Raw genomic sequence first — 24,936 nt, forward strand, 5'->3', positions numbered from 1 at the left:
CTTTTTAATATTTATATGGGTTGAAGAAAAACTCCGGCTGAGTGGCCAGACGGCCCGAGTCTAGGGCGACTGAGTGAGGAACCTACGGACTATCCGAGCGTTAATATTTTATATGATTGTTGTTAGTTATGATTTATATATTAAAGGCTTAGATCATTAAGTAATGGATAACACTCGCAGGCGTTTCCCCTTTTGCTGAGGTATAAGATTATTCGAATCGAAAAATCTTATGCTTTCATAAAAACTACTTGCGTAATCGATTACAAACACTCTGCGTATTCGTAAAACATCGAAAGGACGTCTGCGAGTGCTCCGCTAAAAATGCCGTTTTGCACTGTCAAGTCTTGCAGAAGCAATTCAAACATGTTGAATATTAAAAAAGATGGAATAACCTTTAATTTGTGTATATTTTTTTATTTTTTAACGTACATTTCTAATTAAATGCAATTTCTAATAATCGTCGATGTATCGTTTAGCGATATGATCAAGACAAATAATCGAGTCATGTTTCGAGAGAGAAAGAGACGAGACTATCATGGAAAGAAAATATACAAATTTAATCTTTATCTACTAAGAGAGAAAGTTGAATTTAAAACGCGATAATGAACCGCATTCCTTACGAGACTATCTTTTAAAGAAATACAAATTTAATCTTTATGATCTAAGTTATAAAGTTGAATTTAGAACGCGATATTGAACCACACTCCCCACGAGACAACTTGGAATGAAATACAAATTTAATCTTTATGAACTTAGGGATAGAGTTGAATTTAAAAACTCGTCGCTTAAAAGGTCGTAAATTTTTACGACTTTCGTGACACAAATTATTTTTGTGAATGTGTGATTGTGTTTCAATAGTGTGAGTTGCCCTCCCCGCACCAAAATCAGCAGAAAGTTTAGTTAGTACATTTGCCAGCGTACTCCATCCATTACTTAATGATCTAAGATTAAAGGTATTAAAATAAAACAAACAGATCCGTAATAAAAACCATCAATATATTTACATACGACTATTTACATATTTACATAACGATATCTAATTTTACGTTACATAATTGATTTATTTTTTATGTACATCGCGGAACAATTTCTTCGAGAATCCAACAAACAATAAAGATATGTAATATTAGCTCAAACATCGAAATAAATTTTATTATTATATAAGGTAACATTGTTTGAAAAATACAATTTAATGTACTTTTAACTATTTAGTGGGTTACCATCAAACATAATATAGTAAATTAATTAGTACTTAATATTAATAATTGTTACATTCTGCTTGTTTTATTAAAAAATACGTTATTATAAAATTCGTCAGCGACCAAATTCCCTTGCTACGTTTTCATATCTAAATTGAAAAACAGACCAAAATATAATACTATTACCGTATACGAAATTCGACTATGTAATTGAATTTCAAAAATTCACATTTAAATACAAAAATCAACACACAAATATTCCTTTATTTCCATACATAAGTGCGGCATTAGCCATAATGATACATGTAATTAACAAAGCATTGCAGTTATAAATCGCGAAACAAACGACAAACAATTGAAACAATCTTTATTTGGTCATTTTATAAGCTACGATTATCTATATAATATATATACAGATTCTATGAACTTTCTACGTATCAGTCTGCAGTGAAAATAATACTATTTGAGTTTTTACTAAGTTGGTTCTTCGAGTACATTTGTCACGTTTTCTGTCACTTTCAGTGTGCTTGTGTTGGAGAGGGACAGACTATTCATGTCTTCGTCGACTGTGGTGAGTTGAGAATAAACCGTCTTTGGATATAAAGTGAGGTTCTTTTGACGTTTTATTTTGATCTGTAATCAAATGTACATGTTAAAATTTGTACGCAGATTGCAATTTATGCACTTTTGTCAATAATCCGTGAATAAGTAAAGTACAAATAGAATGGTGAAATATATCCCCATAATTTCATTTCAAATTTTGAAAAAAAAATACTATTTAGTTTGAATATTGTAATCAATATATTTTCACTATAATAATATTTCACATTATTCGGAGAGAAAAAATCTACAAAAAGACAACAAAACTTATTGAAGAAAGTGCTTCAAATGGTGCAAAAGTTAAATTAAGTCGTACAACAGAAAAAAATCTATAAAATTCGTAATCAGCAAATTAATCTTAAACCATCCTTATTACAATCACACGAACTACTGTTACCAAAAGAGTCGTTAAACATGGAAACATTACTAAACAGACAGGCTAAAATTTCACAAAGTGCATAATATTTCATTTATTTATTTACACTTCAATACAGTTGTACATACAGAAAATCTTACAACTACTTACAAAAAAAAGTACAAAACTTATTTGGCGGCCTTATCACTTATAAGTGATCTCTTCCAGGCAAACAGGGTAAAAGGTAACAAGCAAAAATATCATAGGCGGGAAGAGAACAAAAAAATAAAGTACTAGAACATCTATGAAATAATATATAGGTGCATAAAAATAAAAAAACATGTTGCAAAAGAGCACACTACTCAATAACCCCTCACCCTTATCACGATCACAAGAGCTAGAACCAAGAGGGCCGTCGCCGCGCCGCTCCACACTATCAATAAATCACGGTCCAAGATATTTGGCGCGGTTTTTGCGTCGTCGACAAAAAACGACGCGGTCATACGCGACCCAATGTTGTCCGCAATGCGGCGCTTGCCCGCGGACGAGCCGTTCGAACAGCCCCCTATTTGTCAAATGAAATTAATGAAAAGAAGATGCCGAGCACACGTGTCAGAAGTGAAACTTCTTTGGCAAGATTCAAAGATACCAAAATCACGTGACGGTATTGCCATGAAGCGATCTTGAAATTTTAACTTTAACGCGCCTAAAGAAGTTTCACTTCAAAATCTTTTTACGATTCAAATAAGAATAGGCTCGATTGTGTTGTGACGTCACCAATTAAAAAATTTATTATTTACTACCGGTTCAGAAAGCAGTTCCTACAGAGAAGGGATGACAAGAAACGCTGTAGTTACAGGTACTAATTCAAACGAATTAATTGTCTTAATTAAGAAATGTTTGAATTTAAAGTTGGTGTTAGTATAGTTATAGTTTAATTTCTTTTCCTGTTAAACTAAATAATATATATAAAAAAGTAAATCGATGTAGAACTGACATTTGACACGAAACTAAAACATAAAGGTCATTGACATTCCTATTCTTATTTGAATCGTAATATAGTAAACTATATTTAACAAAAATGATTATTGAACACCATAATATAAAGAAGAAAAACAGCGGAAAATAAATCCTTTTTTTGAGGAGTTGGTTTAAAGGTAAACTTATAATTTATCAGTGTGGTGGTGATGTCGAAAAAAATTTTTAACACAGTTTGGCGCCAAAAATTCCGCACATTAATTTTCTTTTATCTCAAATTTATACTGCGATTTTATGTTGGATTTTATGTTTTAAGACGAATCTGATGCTACATCTCAAACTTAATGCATCAACTTGCTTTCGCTTGAGAGCTTGTTTAAGAAATTTACATATACGGCCGCGTTTTCTTACTATTCAATATTATTTAGTTCCCCCTTTTCATTGAAACACCTGTATATAGAAGGCAGGCTTACATTAATTAACATTTGAATCAATGTTTCTTTAACACAGTTGTTTAATTAATTATTATACTAGACTGGATATTATGATATTCAAATATATTCAAGAAGTTTCTGAGACTGAGAAAGCATACTCCGCTTTCGAGGATATTTACAATACTATTTTGATTTTCTGTCATTGGTATAAAAATTTATAAATATAATGTTAATAATTTCTTAATGCGGTCGTATTCATAAAGGACACTAATTTGATTTCAAACCAAAGGAAAATTTATATTGGAATTGGTTGAAAATCCTTCACTTACCAATATCTTTGGTGCAATGACAGCAATCTGTCGATTGATTACTACTTAAATAAAACGACGCCATACTCTCCGTACAGCACGGCAGACATTTGTGGTTAACTCTGCAAACAAAGGTAAATATTTCTTTATATATCTTCACGAGAACAAAGTTGAAATTTTATGTGACTGCTAAAGTTAGAAATGTAGGACATTAGACGTCGGCAATGCTCCACAATTTGTTACTGTTTATAAAACTTTGAGTTTGAAATTATGTCGTATGAAAAGTTCATTCCTTATTTTCTCATTTGATATGAAATACTACTGTTTATTTGGTTACAGTCGTATTTCAACTCGATACATAATTGCGTACTTTAAAACTGAGATTAGCCAATCACACTATCTAGTCAAAAAAAATTTTAAGAATAAAAGAACTACGCCAAATAATGGTGAAAGGATGCGGGTGTGAATACCGTCTTATTATGGAATGCATTTATTTATTTTTAAATCGTTATAAAAGTCTGTTTGTATCATTTCAGTCTAGATATATCTAATCTACACTATAAATGACTCACCTATCTAATCGCAGTGGATGCGCGCAAGTAACGCAGCTCGTAGGTCCGGGCCCAGAACAAGATCTACAGGAATCGTGGCATGGACGGCAAGTCCTTGTTCTAGGCTCATAATATTGAGAACTAAGGCACTCTACGCATAATCCGTTTTCTAGAGAAAAGTGTGGCGGACACGATGTACATCTCTGTGGCCCAGCGCCATGACAGTCTTGGCAGTAATGGTGGCAACGTCTACAACTGTCTCCCCAGGAAAAGAAGTTTTGTGGGCATTCTGGCCTACATTCGCCAGCAGCTAATCTCCAATCAGGTGGACAAGATGCGCATTGATCCCTTCTCGGGCCAGTACAAGTCTCACATGATAGATAACACTTGGAGCATATCCCTTCGTCCGGATAATAGCCGTTTGCACATGTCGCTCTACAAGTTCCGGACTGCAAGCGTAATGCTCCCGAACAAGATGTACAATTCAACCTCGAGACACAATTCGCACAAGTCTGCGGACACTGGGAACAACTGCCGGCCGTCTGGTAGTACCCCTGCCCACATTCCGCGACACACCTACAAAAGAACACTCGTTAGCTGAATTCCAACACGCCACGAAGGGTCTATCTCGTACGTAGTTACCTAGATCCCTGCAATAACAACGGGCTCGAACAAGATAAACAGTCCCACTCGTTCGGTCCGCTACATTTCTCACAAGTGGAATGACAATTTTTGCACCGACCTCCTTCATAATATTCGTCTGTGGAGAAAAAACCTTTTAAACAAAGAACTCCAGTGGAGCGGCGTAAAAGCTTTGGTATCCGTTAAATTGACATTTTTCAGCTCGTACGTGCTCATATAGAAATGCTTTGTTGAGCTTTGTGGATTGTTTATACGTTTACTTGTAAAGTATTAAGAGTATTTGAATGCGCATTTGTAAGAGTTTCTATATGTTTTGTATCAAATGAAAACATTTTAATTTGTTTTTGTAAGCGAAGAACCTTTTTATGAATTTAAACATAATATATTTTAATATTTCAAGAACTGTTATCCTTGCATTTTTATGGTTGTACATTATAATATTTTTTTTATATTTAATGTATTTTAAATAATGCTTTACAATTTAAATAAAAAGTAAAAAAAATAATTTTCTATGCGAATACAACATTCTGTTTTCAATTCATATATTAATAGAGAATCATACTTACTTGTATCACATTTATCGTTTCCATTAGGAAAACAACCTCCAGCCTTTGTAAGTAGCCACTTAGTTTGACATACAGAGCAAATGGAATTCGAGCAAACCGAACAGCCAATCGGACACCTAAAAAATAAGCTATTAACATCACACTATAAATATAAATATTACACAATAAACCTTTTATCTTACCTCACACATTCCCTCTTTTGAATATCAGCGAAAAAGCCTTCAGGGCATTTCGCTACGCATTGGCCTTTATACGCGTAATAACCTATTCTACACGATACACATTCACTTTCTTTGGGACCTCTACACGATTCACACAGCTCGTGACAGGCCAGGCAACCTAAGTCGTCTTTCTGAAACGTCCCAGGTGGGCAAGATGCCAAGCACGATCCATTATACAAAACATAATTATGAGCGCACGATGAACAAAAATCCGCCTTTTCCGTGCATGTATCGCAATGTTCCGCACAAGGAAAGCAAGCGTTGGCATCTGGGTCTTCATAATAACCGTCGGGACATTGTTGTAAACACACAGCCAAGTCGATAACTAATAAATGAGCGGGAGCACACGTGAGGCAGGAGTCCTGCCCCGCGCCGGCACACGTCTCGCACGACTCGTGACACGGCCAACAAACACCGCCCTGATTTACGAAACTCCTCGGCGGACATCTCGATACGCAAGAGTTATCTAAACGATAATGTTTACATGCGACACATTGAGTTGGCCCCTTTCCATAACAACCTTGAGAGTCACACTCCGGGTCACACATTCTCTGCACTTGTTTATCGTTCGCGTCAGCCAGCACATTTTTCCTCTGCGAAGACGGAATATTTTTCGGGTAGCTGTGTCGATCCGATATCCCGAGCTCGATCTCGTTTAAGAACTGGGAATATTCGGACGCGTCGTATACATCGTTAATGTGATAGGTTTTTTCCTCTTGCTGAACATTATTCGAATCGAAATAGCTTTTATTTCTCAACCTTATCGGGTTCGTGGCCGTCCCGTAGAAAATAAGTTGCCATTTTTTCAATACTCCTGGCTGCGTGACGTGATTATTGCCCGCGTTTATTATCTGCAGTGTCCATCGGCCTTCAGCGTTTTCGCCCCAGAAATGTACACTTAAGAACGGCCAGTCGTCGAAATTCGAGCTCGTCGCGTCGTGCGTCCTTTCGAACAATAGAGTGGACGTGGTCCCCATCGGCGATGTGAGTAATATCCGTAAATTTCCTCGGGGAAAAAAGCTGAGTGAAATTTTACATTGAACGTGTTCTAAAAATCTGACCTCGTTCATCGTTCCGCTACATCCGTTCACGTCCATGTGTACCGAAATAGTGTATCCGAAAGAGGTTTCGATGGACCTGTCCTCGTTTATTTCCTGAGACTTGCAAATGTGTTGCGGCGGGACGCTTATCCACTGCTCCGCCAACGAAACCATTTGACCCGCATCCATTAAGCCGTAGCCAAACTTATGGCTCACCTTTCGCTTCACACCGTTTACGATCCAACCGTCCTCCTTCTCTAGAGGTTGCGGTCGAGATGTCATTACTATTAAATGCTGCATGTCTCGCCAAGTGAGTAAGGAATTCGCTTCGAGCGCTAGAGCGCAAATTCCTGCGGCTAGAGGAGCGGACGCCGAAGTTCCCGTGTGATCGACCGTGCATATGTGGTCAGGGCGTAATTGCACGTCCATGTCCACAGTTGCCACGCTCTTGTCCCGGCCTGGTGTACCCGAGCTGTACGTCGACGCTAAAGTCGAGGAACACTCCTCTAAATACCACGGTTTATACCCTCCTTGCGTCGCACTCGATATCGATATCGTAAATATACTGTTCGCGTAACCGTCGCAATTACAAGAGTCAGTGTGCCGACCGCCATTCCCCGATGCCCATATAAAAATAGACCCTTTTCCACCTCTGCCGTTAGTTACCCCATTTATGAAGGCTCTGAAACAAAAAAAAATCGTTTTAATGAGCTCGCTCGAAGCAATCTCTCGCGGTGATAATTAGACAATACCTTCTCGCTAAAGGGCCCGGCCCGTCGACCGTTTTCCCGTCGTCTTCCGGTCCCCAGGAAGCGCTATAGATGTCTATGTGGTGAGTGTTGAAACTTAACGCTTGCGCTTCCACTGCGTCGTTCACTAAGCCATCTAACATCCTGACTCCGCCGATGCTAGCATTGTACGCGATGCCGACGCCGCAGTACCGGTTGTACGCGACGGCGGCCACCTCGCCCGCACAGCGCGTGCCGTGTTTATTGTCGCCATTGTCTTGCGGCGTCGGGTCCGTGTCGTTCCCGTTTATGTCGGTCGATGCCGCTGGATCCTAAGTTATTGAAATGCCTCCAGTTACTCGACGCTTACAAACTAACTTCGTTACACTTCGGCCACCGAATTTCGAGGAAAATCGCGTTGATATTCTAGGAACGAACCTAAACTCTAAATTTGCATTTTATATTTCTGGAGCATACAATTCGGTACGCTGCATACATTCTAAAAATTCAACATTTAGGTTATGCGGTCAAATGCGAGACATGTGACTTCGTCTTGACATCGAAGAATCTTTCTTTGGATGCACAAGTATTCCTTTCCTTTGCATATTAAAAACGCGAAGAATTTAATTTAAACTATAAGCTTGTTATTTTATTCTAAAGGAAAAGAACGTACCATTTGTAAAATTATTTTCATAAAAGCGTAAGTATCTTTTTTATGATTATTTATAAAGATTACACATAACATTCGTCAAATGATGTCTGCTTATCCTTTTATTTTCACATTTTCATACATTGGCCGAAGTGTAAACTCGAAAACAAACATCACACAAGCATGAATTCACAAGCAAGTATAATTACATAATTCTGCTTGAGATCCGGGTGATTAGGCTGTATCCCGTCGTCTAATATTGTGATTACGACCCCCTTGCCGGTGTAGCCCTTGCGCCACGCAAACCCCACGTTCATATCTCGACCATCTGCCGCGCCACCGTTCTGAAATGGTCTTTGTATTGTAAACAGGACTATATATACCTTCTATATATAATACTATATACTATAGATAAGGTTACTATTATAGAGAGGAAATGAAAACTTTTATGTACGAGTGTTTGTTTGTTTGTATATTTTGGAAACTCTAAACAAAAAGTTATGATATGTTTTGTTTAACTTAACTGCCAAATAGCATGGAAATTAGTACTAATGTATGAAAAAACTATACCAGCCGATTTGATAACCTCCTCCTTTTTTTGAAGTCGGTTAAAAATAGAAGTAAGTTTTAAATAGTCATATCAGTAAAATGTTCAGCAAATGGTGAAACTTATGAGTAATGGATATCTGTATTTTAAATTATATGTCAAGTGGCTAGTAAGCTTATTTTATGTGTCTTTAATAAAATTATATTATATATTTTACACTTATTTTTTTTTTAATTTTCACTTAACATTGAAGTTAAAAGTCAAAGAATAGCAATATTTATAAATATCTTGCTAAAGTAAGATAAAGCTATTAAAAGATGCTGAGTCTTCTTAGAATTTTATAAAATAATTAATATTCATACCTAGGTATTCGATATCTCTGAGGAATATATTTTTAGATTTAATTTTAATAAAGCTTTTAGCTTAAATTATATAAAAATTTTACTTAATTGACTTGTGTTTACATAAATAACAATAACTATTTTATGACACGAAATAAACTCCCATTGAAAAAGAAACAAAAACAGTTCTTCGTGACTGAAAAAATAAACAATTTTAAAAGCAATATCTCTAGGCTATTATTGTGTTATAAGAAATAATAACGAGTTGGGAATTTATAAAGCGATTTGTACGCTATGCCGACATATAAATGATTTAGTATCCGAAATATAATTTTCTAAGGGAGAAACTATAATTATTTATAGCTGCCATCCATACCGTTCTCAACTATAATTTTGTGTTAAATTATGTTACGCAATATCCGTCGATTTTCACCATGTTTAGGTCTTCATAGAAAATGCACTAAAGCTTTTAGTATAAAGTATATATATAATATATATATATATATATATATATATATATATATATTAAGTATATTGTTTAAAGGAATCTAAATATATTTAGGTTACTGACTGATTGAATATAGTGATCTATCAACGCACAGCTCAAACCACTGGACGGATCTGGCTGAATATTTGGCATGCAGATAGATGTTAGGACGCGGGCATTCGCTAAGAAAGGATTTTGGTCAATTCTACCTCCAAGGGGAGAAAATAGGGGCAGAAAGTTTGTACTTTGAAAATTTATCATTTTCACGCAGGTGAAGCTGCGGGCAACAGCATGTTTTACATAAAGTTATGATAATTTCCATTTGTATTAAAGAATCGATCGTAAAAATGGCATTAGAATTCATTAATTATGCAGTTGCGATTTGAAATACGGGGAAAAGAATTCAATTTACTCCATTTGGTTTACCCTTGACTATTCACACTGCGGCAGATCGAATCTGTTTGTTATTTGTTTTATTTGTTGTTTGAGTATTAGTTGTTTTGTGTTTTGTGAAGTTTCTCCGAAGTATGTTTAAAGTATCGAGGTTCATGAAGTTTTGAATGTTATTTCGTAAAATTTGATAAAAACATTCTTGAATTGAATATTGTTTTTATAAAATACAAATATTTACTTTCAGTGTGTTGTATGAAATCCCTATAACAATTTTAATCTGTAGATATGTTTTATAATTGATTATGCATAAGTATACAATTATTACAGTAACCTAAGTTTCGATGTAACCCCTCTAAAAATCCCTGTCAACTGAATTAACAAGTCCCTCAATACTGAGACCTAAATGTATAATTTCTACTAAAATTTTGCATCGATCAAAATGCGAATACATCTTCCAATAACATAAAATCAGTCCTTGCCACGATTATAATAAATAGCCAATGCTATCTGCATAAGCAACGTCACATTACTGTATGATATTATTCCAGTCTTTTGTTTTTGTTAACTGAATATGCATGAGGCTCCGGCCTTGCACTACACGCGTTGGAACTTCTTTACACTTACGAGTTCAAGGTAATGAGCTGTACTTTAATAGAATATGAAGTAAACACGCTCAGTCGCATTGTGTATGCAAAATACTGAAAGCTGTTTATTTTTGTGTTTGAGCTTTTGTATATAAATTTAAATCATTTAATATTTTACAATTACAGATTTCAATTTAAATCTATACTAATATTATAAAGCTGAAGAGTTTGTTTGTTTGTTTGAACGCGCTAATATGCTAATACGCGCTAATAACTGGGCCGATTTGAAAAATTCTTTCGGTGTTAGATAGCCTATTTATCGAGGAAGGCTATAGGCTATATATCATTACGCTAGGACAACAAGAGCGGAGCCATTCGGGTGAAACCGTGAAGCGCAGCTAGTTTTAAATATTGGTTAAATATCTTAAAAATGTATTTTAAGTCTGCAGTTAAGTTTACCATCACACGGAATGAAAAGTTTTTATGAACTTGGTGGTAATTAACCATATTAGAGAGACATTAAATTTCTGATGCTGTATGGAAGGTAGTAAAAATTTGGAACCAAAAATGCTAAACTTTTCAACCGTTTATCTTCGTGGCTTTCAAAAACTGTACGGACAGTTTTTAAAAGCTTCTCTTACGTTAACAGTATCGATTCTGGGATTCTGCGATATTATAACATCCATTTTTATTATATTAATTGTTTTATACCGAATGCAATATTGAATAGACTTAAATTCAAATATCTACTTTCACCTTTACGCGGTAGGTAGATATCACCCGTCTCTTTTAATGTTTCTCTTCATTCATGTTGATAATAGACATATTAATAACAGAATGAATTAAATCATTTATAACAGACCTAATACAATTTTATAATAATAAGAAAGTAGAGAAATAACATCATCAGAAAAATAAATTTAAAAATTCATTTTTACTCAAATGAATCACCCATTGCTGTAGTAATTATATTTAAAACTTACTTTTTGATAAGCATTTTGTATTCAATGACTTCTCTGACCTCAAAAACTCCAACCTTATTTAATCATTCAGATTCAGACAAATATTAATATAATCCTCTTACTAGTGATGTTTTATAATGAAATATTTTCGTAAATCGAAATCGTAGTATTTGGGTTATCTTTCTGAATTCTATTTGATGGTTCAAAATAATTGCAACGTCTAAAATCGTTTTTCAACGAGTCCCTACAGTATTAAACGTACATTATTATAACAATATTTACAAAAATAGTAACAAGAAACAATAAAATTCCAAAAAATATTATGAAACCTCTTTTTCGTACAACTTATTTATCTTTTTATTTTTATTTGGGATATGAGATCACTCTTATTCATAATAAAGATTGTTAAGGAAATAAAGCAACAGGTTCATTAAACTTTTAAAAGCCTGTTATCTACTTATCTCAATCACAGTGTGCAAGCACCCTAATGTCTTAAATCATGTACCTACGATCTACATTCAACGAGTACCAGTATAGCTTTATTTCTGTACTTTTAAAGACTTTTCAGCAATTCCCCACTGTGCTCATTCTACTTTATTACGTTTGTTTTAAATTCGTAAGCCCCGGCCTTGAATGTTGGACTAATTTATAAAATAACTACTTTACGGCGGATTAAAACGATTCATTCGCAGTATTTTATATCGCAAAAGGAAATTGTATTTTCTTTTTAAGCTAATTTATTTGCTTACGATTATACACAAACAAACTACTTCTAAAAAATAACAACACGGTAAATTTTAATTAAAATTAAGTCCCTTTTGTCATGAAAAACAAATAATGTTTCCAATTATTAAACGAAAATGTTTAAAACGTAAAGTAAAATCTTAATGTAATAAAAGTTCAGTACACTGTAAGTCAATTAATGTACGATGTAATCAAGCCTTATCTGTTTTTACAAGTTCTCGTCAATTCAGCAGTACAACAGTTACTACCTATGTATATCTATATTTTAAATTTTTCCTCATCAATTCAACAGTATAGGTTATAGTATAGTTCTACTACTTGATATAGCGGTTTCTTAAGGTATTCTTCAATTCAGCACTAGCGTAGTGTAACTACTTCTTAATATAGCAGTTTCTATCTAATGTATTTAAGACTGCCTTTTTCCGAGTGTTAAATTTATTCAATGAATAATAATAGAACATACCAAATACCACTGTTCTTTGAACAAAGGATCAGGAAACGTTAATAAATTCGATTGTCTCATCACAGGGCGGGAGTGATCCCGCTTTGTTCTTCTTAACTCCCTCTGCTGCATCACCCATCTTACCTAAAAAAACAACGACAGTATAAAAAAGACGTGTGGCACTCGGGGACTGCCGCGGAATAAAGCTATTGCATGCTATGCCTTCAAGCCAAACTTCCGTGCCCGTCGGAGTGGGGAGCGTGAGTTTTTTTCGTTACGGAATTTCTGGATTCGGTCCCCGCGCTCAAGGCCCGCGATAGAAGCTATGCAATAGCTTAATAATATTAATTGTAGTAACTTGTATTTCATTACATTGCCAATACTTTAACCTACATGCTATATTTTCTTGTATTCGATCGAATTTTAACAGAATAAAATTATGATTAAATAAATTCTACGATAGAATCAATTATAGTTAAAGAAGGCATAAAGCTAAAACAGATTTTTTGTAATTCAAAGGTATAAAATTAGGGTCCAATCAAATAATGCAAATATGAAATCACAACCCTTTCAAGTATCGTAAACATTAAAACCAATAAGCAAAAACAATGAAACATAAAATCAATTCTCAATTAATTGAAAAGTTCAATCTATATGCAAAAATAAACTCCAACTCTTAATTGTATGTACAAGAATTTGAATAAAACCGTCAGCACGAATTTATTTCGCAAGTCTTGCCTCCAAGTGGCTGCGCTTCCATGAGCTTACATATTCAGAACCTATCGAATCAATAAGCATAAACTTGAAACTGTATTGGTAAGCTTCAAGTGAAAGTAATTCTGCAGGTCAATTTGTGATCTTAAATACTTTCGTTTGCAACTCGATCTAAGTCTACTTGTTACAGAATATCAATATAAGCATCTTAAATTATTGGCGATGTGAAACACAAAAAAGAAGCTATAGATATCTCCTCTAATCTCATAAGAATCAAAACGATGATGACAATTAAGTAATTACTGAAAATTCGGAAACTTTTTAAGAAGCCATATCAAACTAAATGTAACGCAAAAGCTCATGTAGAAATAAAAGATTGAAGGTTTTTATTTCACGAACTATTTTTACTGATTAGACCTTTGATACAAGATGTAGGTAGATAAATGTAGGTACTTGGAATAGGTAGTAATAAGAAATTGTACATTACTAAAATGATGGCAAAAACCAAATGCTCATTTTATTTTTATAAATTATTAAATTAGTCCATTTCGTGCAGGAAATGTTCCATAATTTATTAAAACTAATCAGCATACTTCATCATAAAAGGAAGACAACATGAGCCATGACTAAATTTACATAAATAATAATTCTCTAAGGAAATGTGTCACAAATAAGATTTACTTTTCCGGGAATATTCTTACAATTATTTATTAACTTCCGCGTAAACGTAATTTCCACGGAGTAAAAGTGATTTTTCTGTGAGTCATTGGTATCATAAGACTAGATTAGTTGATTCTACGAAAGGTGTTCAATAATATTTTTGAAAATGTCTATTAAATTAATTTTCATATAGATTCTTATGATTGCTAATGATTTATTATTAAGGCGAAGTTACGAATTATATTTTCGTATATAATTTAGGTATTCAACTTATTAGAAAGTATAAAGACTATCCATCAATCTGTATTTCAAAAAATGGTTCCTTTTTTTTCAGTCTCATCAAAAATATCGTTAATTATTAAAAAAAGTATTCGAGTAGGTATGTATATATATTTAGGGACAGTGGACACAATTCATAAAATTAAAAATTCATCAGTTTTGTATAAACGTTGACATTTTAATCGTGACTTTTGACCCGCGTTACCGCGTAAGGCAAAAATTTTAAAGTATGTTTGAGCAACGAAATGGACATAATTCAAAATGTTCACGACTACCGAAGCGATGCTTGCAAGATAACTTAAAAGTTATTACCAAAACGTAACAAAAGCAACAAAATTGAATTAGAACCTCTAAGATCAGATATTAACGGTCGGTAATTAATTTACGGCGGAGCGTTTTAAATTAAGATCTTTAGATGAAAACTGCAAAATGTTTGAATAATTTGAGAATGATTCAGTTATATATGTAAGAGGGTTCGTTAAGCTACTATAATTTGATGAAAATATTATGAAGGATCTTTTCATTTATAGGGTATACATCGTTTGAGCGTAATAACCCCATGCATATCCTTCTCTACCTATCAATAATGTTTAAATGGACTGACACGATATTTAAAAACTAAAAACGTTTCATAGACTGGATTATTAATGTTAATCTATACTTATAAGTTATATCATAAAGCTGAAGATTTTGTTTGTTTGAACGTGCTAATCTCAGGAACTACTGGTCCGATTTGAAAATTATTTCAGGGTTAGATAGCCCATGTATCAAGGAAGGTTATAAGGCTATATATCATCATACTAAGACCAACACGAGCGGAGCAATGCGGGTGAAACCGCGGAGCACAGCCAGTATAGAAAATTCTCAGTGAGCTTACGTGTTGCATACGCGCACTAAGTTCAGATTTCCTGAGCAAAGTTCAAAACACCTATTACCGCATCATTCATTAAACTATAGAAACGGGAGGCTGCTTCTAAAAGGCTGACGTCACAAAAGGTCACATAGTGATCTATAGCAAGAGGTTTACCCGCGGTAATACTATTACATACCCTCTTAACAAATTGCTATCCCACCGGTATAATTAAAAACCCTAATGGCACCTGCCTCGTACTAGTTTAGTAGTTAGTAGTTAGTACGTAGGTACTAATGGTAAAAAGCCATTTATTATAACAAATTAGTTTAACAAATAAGTTTGTCCGGATTCATAACTGTCGTCAAGGGCATTTTTTGCACTTTTCTCCAAAAATTACTAACTTTTTCAAATATTTAAAAATATATTTACTTAATAAAATAGTGTGCTTACCTGGGGATCATTTTTTAATTTGTTAATATATCCTATGCTTGCATTTACAGACCTCTTAGTAACGTGTGGGTGTGAAAACAAATAAAAATGTTTCAGGTTCCCGATCTGTAACAAAGAAAAATATAATATATTAGTAGATGCAATGACACAATTTTTAAGATTGTAGTTTAAATACACAGAAAACTAATTGTAAAACGTGTTAAAAATCCTCCTTATATCATAAATGCGAAATCTGTATGTTTGTTTGTTACTTTTACGCAAAAACTGCAGAACCGATTTCATGAAATTTGGCACACACATAGGATTAACACATAAGATGTTAATTAATGTAAATGTTAATGTTAAATGAACAAGGCGTTGAAATTTTAGATAGGATTACAAAAAAAACGAATAAAGAGAACCTCCTCCTTTTTTGAAATTGGTTGAAGAGGAAGAGGAAATGTTACGATAGTACGTTCTTTTTAAACAACTTCGGCAAGCTTACTTTTAATATGTTCTTATTATTTTATATGGGTTAAATGCGTACTCAAACAACACTCGACTCCCGTTTTCCTCTATTGTATAGCAATAGAAATTACTTTCCGGGTTTTTAAGTGACAGCGCTTTAAGTGGAGTTACATTTTGAGAGCCCGTATAACTGTATGCCTATTTGTGGTTGACGAACGTGGTATTTAATTGTATATATTTTAGCCAAATGGTGTTGGACAATGGACTGATAGTTGACATCTAATGGACTCTTAACTTTAAGACAATTTTGCGTTTAGATGTACTTTTTCATTAACAAAAGGATAACACGACAGGTAATGGGTAGATACCCAGACAGGTAATGGGAAGGCTATAAAATTATATTTTATTCTTAGGGTCGATTTTTCAATGCTTGGTTAAAACTTATGCGTCCTATAAAGTATTACACGGTTATATTAAAATGACACGTAAATTATTATTATATTGTAACTGCCCGGTATTTGTACAGAAAATATGGGCGATTACAATACGTTTTTTAATGGTAGTTTTATACATTATTCGACGAATAAGTTTTAACCAAGGATTGAAAAATCAATTGCATGAGTGAGCTTTAACAATAGGTATAATTAAAAACAGTAACAAGATAAAAAGTAAAACAACTAAAACCCAACTACGACAAAAAACGACGCTGAAAAAGTATAAAACAAAAGTTAAATTGATGAACTAATAAAGAAGCTATGAACGAAAAGATGTGAATTATATGCAATCAGCCCATGAATACAGGTAAAGTCACAAGCAAATGCTAGTAATATATATATATTCAAAATGTGCAAGTAAAAAGCTTTCAAATGATACCAAACACGGCATATTTATCTTAACTTTATTTTTTTACTCTGTATGTTTTGTCCGCTAGAGGGCGCCACATTAGATTTTGTGAAACCCCATATAGCCTATAACCAGCGGACAATTAAGACGCTTCTAATGATATGTCATTTGTCGAATTCTGAAAAGTAGTTTAGAAGTTACGAGGGAACAGATGAACATACATACATACATACATACATATATATATACATACATACATACATACATACATACATACATACATACATACATAGCCTGTCAAAATCATAACCCTCCTTTTGCTTTGCCGTAGTCGGGTAAAAAAAATATTTTTACTGTAAAATGCAATCAACTTAACAGAAATTACGAACTTTCAGGCCAACACACGATTGCATAACTAATATTGTAAAGTTCGCCGTTACGCCTCTCAATCACGCTGCTTTATTAAAATGAAAAATTGCACATATTTTATTTGAAAAGTCAATTTACGGCGCATAATAACCGTCCATTCGTTTCATTTTAGACGTTTTAATTCAAGTTTTGCAGTAAACAGAAGCTTTTGGCACAGAATACATAATAGTAGCTAAACGCTACAGAACGGACACTCTCCGCCTCCCGCCAAAATTAAACTTACCTCACCCCCGCGCGATCAGACATAAAATGGGCCATATTTTTCTGCAAGGACGATACGCAACGAAGATTGACAACATTAATCAAATTGACTTAAAGTAATTTTGTTATTTTGGATTTGTGATTATCGTTTTTCGTAGAAAATGGTTAGATATTGTGCTGTTTACGGATGTATTTCATCAGAAAAACGCGAATTTTTTTTACGCTAGTCACAAATGTGCCAACCATAAAGCGTTAACACACACATTTGCAGTCTCTACAGTGTGACTGTCAAAACGATCATTTTGTATGCAGTGTCCGGGGTGTGCTTTTGGCACACTGCGCTCGGATTTTGGCATGAGAATTTATTAAAGCGACTACAACCGTGCCTTGAGTAAAAACTGTTACTTAACAAGTTGTTTAAAATTGGCAATTATCTTAATAGGTTAAAGCTATACTGTTACGAGCTATTCGTGTTATTTTGTATGTGAATACTTAAGTTTTATTTTATTAGCTTGATATATTATGACTTTTGCTTCGGTTAAACGCTGAATATGCTTGTCGATATAAAAACGGTGCTTAAACTCAGGGCTTTATTAAGTTTTTCGATTTTTCATAATATTAAAGTATGAAATATCACCTACAACTAACCAAGTCCCGCAATGCATAAACATGATACTGAAATGAGTAACTTTAGATTTTTCACGCACGACCAATCTAACATACTTTATGAATTGGTTGATTTTTAACTATTTACTAAATATTACTACCCAAATATTTGATACATAATATAATGCAAAATACAGACATCATCGACTTTCCTGATTCATATCGCAAAAAATAAAGCAATCTAACAAGATACTGTCTGATACATAAAATTTTCAACTTTTATCATGCAAAGTGGAGTTATACATATTATTTTCAGCTTTGAACTACAACCAAATACGTTTCAATTGATTTTCAATTACACCATAAGAAACAATAGCCAAATACATTTAAAAATAAAGTAGTAAACTCAACAAAAATCTATAAATTCGTATCAAATTACCAATCCTCTTGCAGAATAATTCTTACAACATAACGAGTCTATCCAAGGCGATAAATATTTGATTTCCTTTATTTTTATTTTTCCCTTCCGCAGATTTGCGAATGGAAACACAATGGATATTTTTATTGGACTGTAACCAATTCGCATTTAACGCTCGATAGATGCCTATCTTATGTTTTTGTCTTTATCTTAATGAAATTATTGTTTGAATGAAAGAAAAGCGACTCTTATTTCAATGATGGTTATGGTATGTATTACATAGTGATTTGTAGCGGGTATGAAATACGTTTTCCAACTTTATAGTATTAAACTCGTGAAAGTAGTAGGTACTCTATTTTTATTAATGCAATAAATGCAATGAAATGTTTAAGATTTGAATTGACTTTTTAATTTGAATTTTTAAGATTTGATTGTGATAATATATGATGTTACATATGTATTTTGTAAAATTAAATTGTAAAACTGACATGATTAAAAAGAGCAACTATGGAGTTTCTTGCCGGTTTGTCTCCGTAGATACTGCTTTCCGAATCGGTGGTAAATGTTAAAAATTACATATTTTTGACGTTTCAAAAGTGCTTCTAGAAGAAGTCTAATTGAATAAATAAATGTTTGAGATTGAGTTTAAGTTTAAGTGCAAATGTATATCTGTTGTAGTGGAGGTAGATATGTTATTCGTAAACTTCATCACCAATTACGAAATCTCAATGATACACAAATGTAATTAAGATAAACGTAAGACCATCTCTCAGTACAAATAACTTCCAAAATCGATACGCTTAAAGTCCGCAATCTGTTCTTAAAAATCTATAGAAACTCAGCAAACACGTTAGAGGAATTAATTCGAGCATTCTCAGTGGAATGTGGTTAGCCACCCGTGTGTGGTCACGGTACGAATTCGCAACTTAACAGCTTCATAATATCTAGAACTGCAATCGCATTTCTATTGAGCTACTTTATGTATGCAACAATTTAAGTACAAAACAACTGTTTTATTACAGTTTACAAACTGGGATATATATACCCTGAAATAACAAGCTTTTCCTCCTCCTTATAACTCGATTTTGACCCACGCGAAACGGACAGATTTTATTCAAACTTTATACACTTATCATACATGGTTTACAAAAATAATTATTTCATCAGTTTATCTTTTTATTCTTATCAGATCCGTGAGGATCAAATAATTTTCAATTTGTATGCTCTATATGTAAGAGCAAGTGAGACATTTTATTTGATTGTGTCCTTTCTTTTTTTAACTATATTTATTAACGTAAGTATAAAAATAACCGCTAAGAGGGTACTCAATAATTTTATACATATTAAGGAAGTCTTGTTTTATAACATAGAAATCACGTTTGAAACCACGAAATGTTGGTACTTGGATGAAAATAATAAACGTAGATATAAAATCCCTAATGGTTTCGGGTTAAGATTTATCGTAATAAAAATAATGTAGTTTCTTTTTTATATTCTTCTAGTAGGTACATAACAGATTCATGAGAGTAGCGGTGGATACTCATAATTAATTTGATTTTAAATGGATATTGAAACATCCATACTAATATTATAAATGCGAAAGTAACTCTGTCTTTCTGTCTGTTACTCAATCACGCCTAAACTACTGAACCAATTTGCATGATATTTTGATACCCGAGAAAGGACATAGGCTACCTTTTATTACGAAATATATACCACGGGCGAAACCGGGGCGGACCTCTAGTATATTATATAAATATTGAATATTATTTAGGTATGAGGTATCGATACTTAGTTTTACGCTGTTTTCCAAATCAACACTGCGCAAACTTGAAAGGAGGTCAAACTGTTTAAATGTATTTTTATTAATTCATTATTTTGTATTCTTCAAAGGCGGTCGCTGAATAGGTAAACAGCTTTGATAGAAATTTAATTGTAATGTTGTTTGTCGAGAGTTTCTTTCGGCTTCCTTCGTACATTATTCATGACCATTTTTTCCTTGAAAGTGAAAATATTAAGTGTATAACTATAACTGGAAGCAAGTTAGGTTGAAATTGGATGAAACTTGGTATTTTATCAAATTAAGTACTTTCACAGAGTGTAACTTTTTGAGAGAATATTTTGTAATGGAGATTTTAAAATTCCGCCCGTAGCTTAGCTTTCGGTTAGAATTTTCGTTTTGCTTAGTGCTTTTATTTTTATGATGAGATGACAGTCATTTTATTTACATAATGAACTTAAGGGAATGAGGACGTGTCTAAATAATTTACGAATAATAAATATCGAATAGAAAATAATATGATGAACATTGACAATAACAACATTAAATAACTTAATAAATTGGTATAGAAAGTACTATTTATAATGATTCATATGCCACCAACATATTAAACTGTCTGATATGCTCTACATGAGTAATATTTTATGTACTTGAGAGACTATAAAGTACGCCCAGAGAATAAAATTCAAATTTAATCAAATATTCGTTGCCCGAGTGGTTTCATCATATTATACATAAGACTCTACATAGACAATTTACTGCTGTTATGTAAGAGCTACATGGCCCTGATTAAACTAATATAATTTCTATACATATCGTTCCAAGAACTATACATATTTTCTCTATAATAATATAATGCTATAAATCTGAATGTTACTCTATATGTCTGTCTAACTGTCTCTTCTTCACTCCTAAACCGGTGAACCGATTACGGTGAAATTTGAAAAAAAATTACTTAGTTTGTAATCTGAGAAATGACATAGAATAAGGTTTTATTCTTGAAATTCTACGTGAACGGGTTACGGGAACTATACGTATTTTCCTTTCAATACACGAGCGAAGCCGCAAGCGGAATGCTAGTAAGGTAATAAAGCTTCATTTGTATATTGAAGTCAATTAATTATTTCCATGTGCTGATTGGGGATAAAAATATTCGACAAGAATATGACAACGGGACGGTGAACAATAGGTACGATTAATTAAAATTCACGACTCAATAGTAGGTGCTTTTCTTAGTCTATTCAATAATACCTCCGAACTATTAAAAGCGAAATCGACTAATTTGGAGCAAGGCTTCATTGATGTATGATAAGAATCGTTTTAACCTTGTTTATACATCCAACTATAAAAACTCTTAAACATACATTTCGGCTAAATTCACCCACTTTCTATTATACGCAAAAACTGTAAATACAATTTAAATGTCACAGAGTATCGAAAATCATTAAATGATTCAACATATTCTAATTTAAAGGTATAATAATACCTTTAAAATATGATATGAGATATATACCTACTATATCTACTTACTATATCAATAAGAATCAATCTGAATTAGCAAAAAGTTCCTATTCCTCTTATCCTTTAAGTGCTTAATTGAAATTTTATGAAAACACTCGTATAATACTTTTCGTGAAAGAACAAAATCAGTTTTCATGGAAATTTCAAATAACATAATATATCTAGGACCGACCATTTCTGTTTCACATTTAGTAAAATCGGCTTTTCCCGACATAGTTCTTGTTATGGGAATGTTATTGTTATACCTTTTGTAAATTCAAAGCAATTTTTGCAACAATAAATTGCTTATATTAAAGGTAATGAAAATAACATAAGAGTTTCGGACATTTCCGAAAAACAGTGCCGTACCTATAACGGTATAACATTTTATTAAAGTGAAACTTTTATTACATCGTCTCAAACTTTTTGGTCTGTGTAGCGCATGTCGCGTGTATCGCGGCTGCCGAGTAGGTATACCTACTCGGCAGCCGCGATACACGCGACATGCGCTACACAAAGCAGTGTTCGGAACCGTTTGAACAGTTTCACTTTTACCGTGGTTTCATAAAACCACACAACATTTTTTTTTAATGCATTACAATTTTTATTACTAGAATTAATTAGTAAACCAGGATTTTTTTTTATGGTGATTGTTCTATTGTGACACAGAATGTCAACATACTTTGATCTATTTTAACCATTGAAAAATTATTTGAAACACTAACTATTTTGTCGTCTTATACAATAAAGTAGCTTTCAAATTAAACCATTAACTATTGCTTTTCATACAAACAGGTCTAATAAAGGCGCCATTAAACTTCATACAATCAGTAATAGACTTACAAAAAATGAATAATAACCGCCGTTCCATGGTCTAGATTTTACCATAAAACCTGTTAGCATTTATATTATTAAGCCTTTGAAAGAGAGAACTATAGTGATGCAGCAATCATTTTTGAATTAACTAAATCACGAATTTATTTGAGAGTTGTAAAATTCGTTTTATATTTCAGTGCAGACCTATTTCCAAGAAACATCATTAAAACATCGTCACATAAACAAAAATTTTAATTGCAAGAGACTAACATCGGAAAAACGAAGTCTATTCAAAAAAGCTGTGCGCCATCTACACCGTAGAGGTTTTTGACGTCTATTTCTTAAGGCTATATAAATGCGTCGAGGGGCCTTCATTCGGTCTCTTTACCCTTAAGCTGTCTTGAAGAAAGTTCCAGTAGCGTTTATGGGAAAGATATACGATAGGAAATACAACAACGTAATTACAAGCTCGGTTTTATAACTGCAATTGCAATAAAACAATGTACTGCATGAATGACTGCATGCTACGCTCGTAATGTTAGTTTTATTTTCTCCTTGATCTATTACATAAGCTCCTACAATGCAACGTTGCTATATATAACTTAAATAAAAATATAATGTGTTGTATATTATTTTATTTGAACCACTAGCGGTCCGCCCCGGCTTCGCCCGTGGTACCTACATGTTTACTTTTTTTTTTCATAAGAACCATCCTCGTAATTCAAGGAATAGATTCCGCAGCGCACGCGATTACAGAATTTTTATTAAGGAATTTTTTACACCTTGGGTTACATTATTGCGTTTTTGGTAAAGATCTCAATTTTTTTTGAAAATGCAATATAGCCTATGTTGCTCAGTGAAGCTTTCTAATGGTGAAAGAATTTTTGGAATCGGTCCAGTAGTCGGTTTATAATATTAGTAAAGAGGTATAGATTACATGAATTATTACTCTATAGGTATTAAATTGTAGTAAGTATTTGAAATTAAATGAAAAATTAATTTTAAACGTTATTTATATAAAACATGTAAAAAATATATAAAACATGAGAGTAAAAATGTTATAAAATATATATTGGCTTATACCTTCAAACCAATAAAAAGAATAGTTTAAATCTTTCTGAGAACTGAAATATTTACCTACGAATAAATGCGTAACAATTATGAAACTCATATAATATTTTCGAGAGAACGTAATACAATTTAATAAAACCAACCAAAAATGCTAATATTTTATATTTCATCTTGTATAAAGGATTAATTTTTATAATTTCGTTAGAGGGAATTATGTGGCTTCGTCACATAGCGTGCAGACGAAACCCTTTCACTTTGCTGGATATAAGGATCGAGTGAATGTACTCGTACTTCTTCCCTTTAATAAGATTATTTCGATGTACTTATTACACGGCTTGTTCATTTTATTACTTTATATTTCTAGTTAGTTATAGAGGTGGCGCAATGATATTATGTTCCATATTTAGTTTGAGTATCACTAATGTTTTTAAGAAAAAGACATAATAGTTTTCACTACATAGTATAAAACAAAGTTGCTTTCTCCGTCACTATGTATGCTTAAATCTTTAAAACTACGCAACAGATTTTAATGCGGTTTCTTTTAATAGATAGAGTGATTTTAGAGGAAGGTTTTAGTATATAAGTGGGCGAAGCCGCGGGCGGAAAGCTAATAAATTTATAAAATAATAAAATGTAAGCTTAAATTAATCATTATAAAATCACACTCGAAGTGCAATTAATAACCATATTATACCTACTAATAATTTAAATTAACAGAATAAAACTAAAATCAAAATTTACTGGGTTTGCTTTGGTATTGAGAATAAACAAATCATATATTATTATCACGCAAAAATCCCGGCTAGAACTGAATATTTTCATATGGAACTCAATAGAAATTGTTGACCCATAAATTGAACTCCGACCCTCAAGCGTTACACTTCATTTATTCACCTAGATTTTTGTAACTTTCATTGTTATACCGTACAAAAACTAGATATAGGTTAGAAATACTGTGTATTGTATACTAAGATCAGCTTGCGGCTTTACCTCCAGACATTATTTTATACCTACTTATATACGTAGAGTGAACAGGTACCTTCTAGGGAATCGTGTACCTTCTTAGACCACATCTCAGCTTAACATCAGGCGAGATTG

General features: G+C 33.1%; 1 protein-coding gene across 1 annotated transcript in view; it reads right to left on the minus strand.

The window, feature by feature from the left end:
* Positions 1–1,013: 1,013 nt before the first annotated feature.
* Positions 1,014–24,936, minus strand: part of LOC149900285 (furin-like protease 2) — a 33,919-nt gene continuing 9,996 nt past the window's right edge. Inside the window, exons 2-12 of the mRNA XM_090113059.1 lie at positions 15,728–15,832; positions 12,793–12,915; positions 8,481–8,615; positions 7,647–7,954; positions 5,816–7,576; positions 5,634–5,749; positions 5,068–5,185; positions 4,447–5,001; positions 3,896–3,996; positions 2,532–2,719; positions 1,014–1,832 (exon numbers count right to left, since the gene is read on the minus strand). Coding sequence (XP_089969185.1) covers positions 1,674–1,832; positions 2,532–2,719; positions 3,896–3,996; positions 4,447–5,001; positions 5,068–5,185; positions 5,634–5,749; positions 5,816–7,576; positions 7,647–7,954; positions 8,481–8,615; positions 12,793–12,915; positions 15,728–15,832 — 3,669 coding nt within the window. The 3' untranslated portion in view covers positions 1,014–1,673. The remainder of the gene's footprint in view (positions 1,833–2,531; positions 2,720–3,895; positions 3,997–4,446; positions 5,002–5,067; positions 5,186–5,633; positions 5,750–5,815; positions 7,577–7,646; positions 7,955–8,480; positions 8,616–12,792; positions 12,916–15,727; positions 15,833–24,936) is intronic.

The sequence above is a fragment of the Colias eurytheme genome, chromosome 19, assembly GCF_061535395.1.
Source record: "Colias eurytheme isolate Ceu_HAF_F1 chromosome 19, ilColEury1 Martin Lab GWU primary, whole genome shotgun sequence".
Classification (NCBI taxonomy): domain Eukaryota; kingdom Metazoa; phylum Arthropoda; class Insecta; order Lepidoptera; family Pieridae; genus Colias; species Colias eurytheme.